Source organism: Pleuronectes platessa, chromosome 9 (genome assembly GCF_947347685.1).
Source record: "Pleuronectes platessa chromosome 9, fPlePla1.1, whole genome shotgun sequence".
In the NCBI taxonomy this organism is placed as follows: Eukaryota; Metazoa; Chordata; class Actinopteri; order Pleuronectiformes; family Pleuronectidae; genus Pleuronectes; species Pleuronectes platessa.
The window spans coordinates 5,534,479-5,541,042 of NC_070634.1; the positions used below are offsets into that span (position 1 = coordinate 5,534,479).

Consider the following 6,564-nt stretch of genomic DNA (forward strand, 5'->3'; position numbering starts at 1 on the left):
TTTGAACTAATCAGAAAATCCTTGCTAATCAAGTCAGGATTTGTTTTATTCATATGTACATACATGAGAGAAAAATGCTTGTATCCGGGGAAGCTAAGCTTCAAACACAAATTCAGTCATTCATGCTAACAATATTGACGTGATGTTTTCAAATTGAGATAGAAAAAGTTTAAGATTGTAAAATGTATTTTCAAACAGTTGACATCCTTACTAAACAGCATTTTTAATAAAAAATTTGAACAGCATATCACCACATTTTCTACATAGGAACATTTGAGAAGAATTTTTAATTCAGTGATCTGGCTCAACTCCATACTCATAAACAGTTAAAGCAGCCAACCTCAGGTTCCATCATATATCATCCCATTTTGTGTTACATATTGTGGATGTATATTTGAAATAAAAAAAATAAGAATCATTGTTGTTTTTATTTGACACAAAAATAGAAAATACCACAAAACAGCATGATTTTATAATCGAAAAATATTTTTGAAAGAATATTAAAAAAATACACCTTAAATGTTTAGCAATTTTGTTAAATGTTAGAACAGAGAAATACAAAACATCCACTCTCCCTATGAATGCAGGCAAATAAAAACACTCATTCATCATCACAGAGCTGTAGGATATAAAAAAGAGGTATCAGCGAGGGTGAAACGATTCTACACGTAATCAAATCTCTGGTTCGAAAGCCTTCCATCCACACTCTGAACCTTGTAGGAATCATTGTGGGCCGGACGGGGTCTAGTGTCCGACTTGTACATGGTGTGTTGTGAAGCAGCTTTGTAGGTCATGCCGTCGTACCTGAGGGATGTCAGGAAGTAATCCATTAAAAAAAAAAGACAGGAAAGAGCAGGGATAAAGACTTTAGTTAGAAGACCTTTTCGGCCCCTGCAGTGAATCATCATCTGTGTGACTAGGAGAGGAATACAAGTATCTGTGTGTATTGTTTTGCAAGCAGCCTTGTAAGCATTTGCAGCTCCGCTTTATACATATGCAGAGGGAAAAAAACATAAAGACAACAAAAGACTTAAATTTGCATTTAGCTGAGTATGTGCCTTTAAATGTTAAAGCAACCTAGATTTTTACTACCACATATAATGACAAAATCCATGGGTTTTATATGATGTTCCAGCTTTGTCAGATTTCTGTCTTTCAGTGCTGTCTTTTCTGCTTACTACACACTTCTGTTGGGACCATTGCTCTATTTAAGAGCTGCCGCCTTTATGTTATTTTGTTATACAGAAGAGGAGTTCTGCTGTCAAAAAGTGCTGCATTTGCTACCAGTCCTTTTAAAGGTCACAAGCAGCCATAGATTGATTCTGTCTGTGAGTGAACGTACCGTTGCTTCCCATCTGAAGACATTCCACGACAAGCCAGACACATCAGGATGCCTCCAATGACCAATACAGCACCACCGATCCAGCCCACGAAAAGAGCCGGGCCAAACGTGTACCTGAGAGAAGATGATGATTATGGTAAAAACCTAATGAAAGTGATGTAGAGATAAAACCTCCCGTAATAGACTCATTTTAATTGATGTTGACCTTGGTGTCAGAGATCCTGAGAGTCCACCAATACTTCCTCCATACGAGCCGAACCCACTTTCAGAATACGTTGTGAACCGAAAACTCTGCACAATCAAGTTAGCAAAGGCTGAGACCCCGGCAATGCCACAGATGCCTAAAATTTGAACAAAAGATACAGGACAGAATAAGGACAAAAAATTTCTAACTGCAATGAGATAACTAGATATTGTGAACAAAGCCATACAAAAATCACCTGCAAGAAGAATCATGATCCCAGCGGCCAGAGTCATTGTGGCTTTGATGTTGTCTTCCATGTTCCCCATTTTCAAGCACTTCAGTGCAAAGATGGCGATCAGACAGCCAATGGCTCCAAGAACAATGCCAACAATCATCAAGGCTCGGACGGCTTGGAGCAGAGCTGAAAGTCAAAGTTGCACAATTCAGATTTTAAACCTATCCACGTCGTGTGCTGGATGGAAACATGAGTCGATTTTCTTAAGATTTACACAAAAGGTCCAGTGGATAGGATTCAGGGGGATCGAAACTTTTCTTAGTTTCTGTTGATAAGTGTATTATCACCTGAAACTAAGAACTGTTGTGTTTTTTGTCACCTTAGTATGAGCCCTTTATATTTACATTGGCCTTTCCTACAAAAGCACCAATTTTCTACAGAAGCCCAGGGTGAACAAACCAAAGTTTGACTCAGAAGGAGGCCTTTTGGAATTTTACGTTGCCTCAAGGCCCCCGTAGTTTCTTTATTTGTCACTAAAGCCAACGCACTGAACCTTTCTTGCAGTTTTTGTGTTCATGCGACCCAGTTCTTCAAGTTAACTCCAATTCAGGAGGAAACATTGTTCTTTTTTAAAGTTACAATTTTACACCAGTAAATTGGATCCAGCTATACCAGCTGCTGGTTAGACATGAACGCATTCACATTAATAACCTCTAATATAATATACTTTACATTCAGTAACAATATTGTACCCTAAAAAGTGTCATTACGCGTAATATAGCATTCATATTACCACAAAAAGGAATCATGGCAGCTTAATTAATATTTAAATATTCAATTAATTTATATTATTAATATTTGTAAACTTTTGACGAACATGAGATTATTTGTTGTATTGCAAAAAAACATGCTTGCCTCACAAATCACTCCTCATATGAAAGAAAAACACATTCCTGACTTCTTGCTAGAAAATTAATAGACATTAATACACTAATAGTGTACATATATATATATATATATATATATATACACACAGATGCAACAATGCAAAAAGGAAATTACTTAATAGGTTAGAGGTATTATTTTAGGTCATGCATAAAGGAAACAACTTCGTACTGTTGGGTCAGAATCTCCTGGAAAAAATTGTATTTCAACACAGATCAAAAGTTTTATCGAATGATTAATCAGAATATACTTTAAGGAGCTCAACAGACGCGGTTCTCTCCTTCAATTAGAGTAAAGAAAGCGAATAAAGAAAAAAAGTTGACTGCAATTATATATTTTCCTCGAGCAGTGAGTTTTAAATTCCTAATTGAAGGCACCATGTAATAACACACATTGACCTAAATGCCACCCGTCCATGGCCATAGATATTGTACCTGTATTATTCAAGACTTAAGCCTTTAAAACCGTATATACAATGTGCTCTACACTACATTCAGCTGTTAAGTACAGAGTGTGGAAATGTACTTTACATTGTGTGACACTCTGGTAAAGCTTGTGCTTGCTCAGCTAAGCTTTGGATGTTTCATCAAATTTCCATCTGATTCTGGAGAGACACCATCGTTTCTGCAGTCGACTGCACTTTTATGCAGCAGGGGAAATGGAGAAAATCTGCCCTAAAACCTTCCAAATATGCTAAAGTACCTTCCAAGGTCCTTTGGAAAATGTTCTCCTAATCCAACCTGCTCGAGAAATATTCAAGATAAACTTTTCTCTTTTTTTTTCTCGTGTAAGTGTAATTCTCTTACCTGGCAGTCCCAATATGGTAAAATAAGGCCTGCACTGTGATGTTCCATATGCTGTCCCGACACAGGACTTCCACAGCCCAGAATAGGTGTACACGTTTGTTATGACGGTAAAAGAACGGTCCTGTAAGCTCCACATGTCCATTGCTGTTGCTGCCGATATTAAAAATTGCCCCAGAACAGACAACATGAATCCTATTAACTGAATCATTGAGGCAGCCATTTTAGATGTCCCGCTCAAACGAAGTTACCGCCAATGTCACAGCGTCGTGAAATGGCAGCATCGGTGCTGCCGCTTATCATTATGTACGCCTCAACAGGGAACAGCTCTTATCAGATGTTTACCTAAAGTCTTTGTCACAGTTTCGGGAAACACTGGTGATGAGTCTCCACCCCTTGGTAACAAAGGGTGTGGTCTGACATTGACATATTTTTTTCCAATCATTACACGGAAACAGACACAAAATGGTTTCATATCACGCCATTACTTTTTGGCCAGTGAGAATATAAGAAAAACAATTCATCTCTGTATTTCCGTATATAGATTTGATTCTTTTGTTTGCTTCTGTGATTTGTATTCTATTCAGCCAACAAACAATGTAAACATTTACACATCCGTGAATCAATGTCTTCCACTATTTACCTGGCAGTCCCAGAATGGTGAAATAAGGCCGGCACTCTGTGAAGCCGGAGCTCTGCCGGACACATGAATTCCACAGGCCCGAGTACGAGTACACGGCGGTCACAGGATTGTCGAAGAGGTCCTCCGTCGCCCACTGGTCCATTCCCGTTGCTGCGATTATTGCCGCCGTCCCTAACAAACCGAGGAGGAAGCCCATCACCTGACAGAGAGTGGCGGCCATGGTGCTGCTCCTTCTACCAAAAACTGAACCGTGGATTCAAAGAGTAACGGCCTCTCCTCAGAGCTGCGACTGTGTGTTTGAGTACGATATCAGCAGTAGCGAAGTCAAGAAGGACTTCAACAGTGACCCTGTTTATTTGCACACAGCCCAGCCATGTACACAAGGAGTTGGGTGGAGCGTAACAGTATCAGTAAAATATGATTAATGTTGCTGAACTTGATGTGGTACTATGACTGATCATCATTTACTGAAAACTTCAGATGGTCACAAAATGTAAATTAGGTCAGATGCTCATAATCAATGGTCAAGCTGCTTCAGTTGTTTGACTTTCTGACTGGTGCTCAGAGCCTTTCTAGACAGACTGGGTCTTCCTTTAACAAATGAAAACTGATAAGCAGTAGCTTTGCACCAGCCAGTAAGTATAAAGCTCACAGTTTTGATACGTTAGCTCACATTAGCGTAGGTCAGATACAAACAAGCACTTAACGAATTCTACAAAGTCAGTTCAGTTACTTGGTGATATCTCAGATTGTGTTCATGTTAATGTCTTGGCATTTACCATGATTTTTTGTTAATGGCCAGTGTGACATTTAAAAAAAAACATTTAAGTTCCACTGCCTCTAAAACTGAATTCACGTTTGTTGTAATAATTATGTAGCAGTAAGTAAATAAAATGTCATCTTAACAATATGATTGAGAGATGTAAATATGCTCTCTGACTTCCTGCTGATAATTGCTTACCGCCAAAATTCACAGAAAACCGTGTTGTCAGTATATGCTCTGGATTAAAAAAAAAAAAAAGAATCATGCTTATACTGCCATGATCTCTACTACAAGAGTCTTTGAAGTTATATAAGTATTCTGTTGATTCATCATACAGCAAATGCATTCCTAATGTTATAAAACAATGTTTCATTTTAGAGGCTTAACATTTACAGTTTAAATATTACTCTATGCCTTTGCCCGGCTTCGTTAAACAAAACTAGATGACACTGTTGTTGAGGTGGGTGCTCGGTATCATTGCGGCACCATCAGCCAGTCATGTAAAAGTAAATACTGATATGATTGTGATGAACTGAAACGAATTTGCCTGTGGGTGATACTGTATGTGGAGGAGAACATGTGAGACACCGGGACGGAAGCGAAACTGGGCTGTGGCTTTGTTCAGTGTGCACAACAAAACTTGGGCAGGGGAATATTATAATTGTACCATTGCTTAACTTAACAATGAATGTCAAGTGAATCAGACCTGTATAAAAGCTTTGCTGTGGTTTCAGATATTTTTACCATTTTCATGTAGCCCTCTATTAATAGTAATTTAACTGTTTATTATGAAAAATATGTCTTCAACTATTGCAGCTACACAATATTTCAGTCACAGAAGACACATTATTGATCTTATTTTTGAACTATCCAATTATTATTGATTTACACATTATTGATGTACTGTATTTACCCTAAAAGTTAAAATGTTGACACATTTAACAAATCCCCAGAATCTCCGCAATCAAGTGCAAGAACAGAATAATAATAAATCATGCTGTCGAGAGGAAAAACTGCAGAAGCTTAAGTCAAGTGGCAAACAAGGTTAAATAAATATATTTACATTAGTAAAGTATCGTGAAAGCAGTTCAAATAACCTGCCCACACTCAAACAGGCAACCTGATTCAATCACAGCCAGTAGGAATAACATCGTCTGTTACACACAGTGCTAATGGTTATTTCTGTCTGCAGGTCAAACCCATTTGTGCTGCAGCAGATTGAACCTTAAGCAAACAACTTTTCCAGCATCTGCAGGAGCCACTGTTTACTTTTCATGAGCTGCCCATTGAAAATGCACATGAGAAGAAAAGAAGGTAAAAGTTTTTGCGAAGTGGCTATCACACCAGTTATAAGTTGTAAAGAGGTTTTTTAGTTTTAAATGAGTAAGAATTCTTAGAATCCGACCTTAAATTGTTCAATGAGACAGTAAATGTTAGGATGAATTATACAAATCAAACTGAGTTTGAATTTTTAGAAGATGATCCATTGAAGGGCCGGAAGAAGCTAATAAACGGAATATGTGAGAGTTAGAGAGTATGATGAAGATTGTTGAATATTCTTTCTCTTTTTGATTTTGATAAAGATGAACGACATTAGCTCCCTAAAGTGAAGCCAAAGCGTCTCAATCACCCCCTGGTGGCTGGCTGCA

General features: G+C 38.0%; 1 protein-coding gene across 1 annotated transcript; it reads right to left on the reverse strand.

Annotated features, from left to right (window-relative positions):
• Positions 1-662: 662 nt before the first annotated feature.
• LOC128448473 (claudin-18) lies at positions 663-4,372 on the reverse strand. Its single transcript, XM_053431149.1, has 5 exons — positions 4,153-4,372; positions 1,783-1,947; positions 1,548-1,683; positions 1,343-1,456; positions 663-804 (listed from the first exon to the last, which is right to left on the reverse strand). Exons 1-5 carry the CDS (start codon positions 4,370-4,372, stop codon positions 663-665), a joined length of 777 nt encoding a protein of 258 aa, XP_053287124.1.
• Between the last annotated feature and the right edge of the window lie 2,192 nt (positions 4,373-6,564).

Bases quoted from the DNA above. Each gene is read 5' to 3' on its own strand.
- LOC128448473 (XM_053431149.1), bottom strand. From the start codon at position 4,372: ATGGCCGCCACTCTCTGTCAGGTGATGGGCTTCCTCCTCGGTTTGTTA. The intron at 1,948-4,152 runs GTAAATAGTGGA...TTTGACTTTCAG, and splicing joins CACCATTCTGGGACTGCCAG to CTCTGCTCCAAGCCGTCCGA. The intron at 805-1,342 runs GTACGTTCACTC...GACATCCCTCAG, and splicing joins TCTTCAGATGGGAAGCAACG to GTACGACGGCATGACCTACA.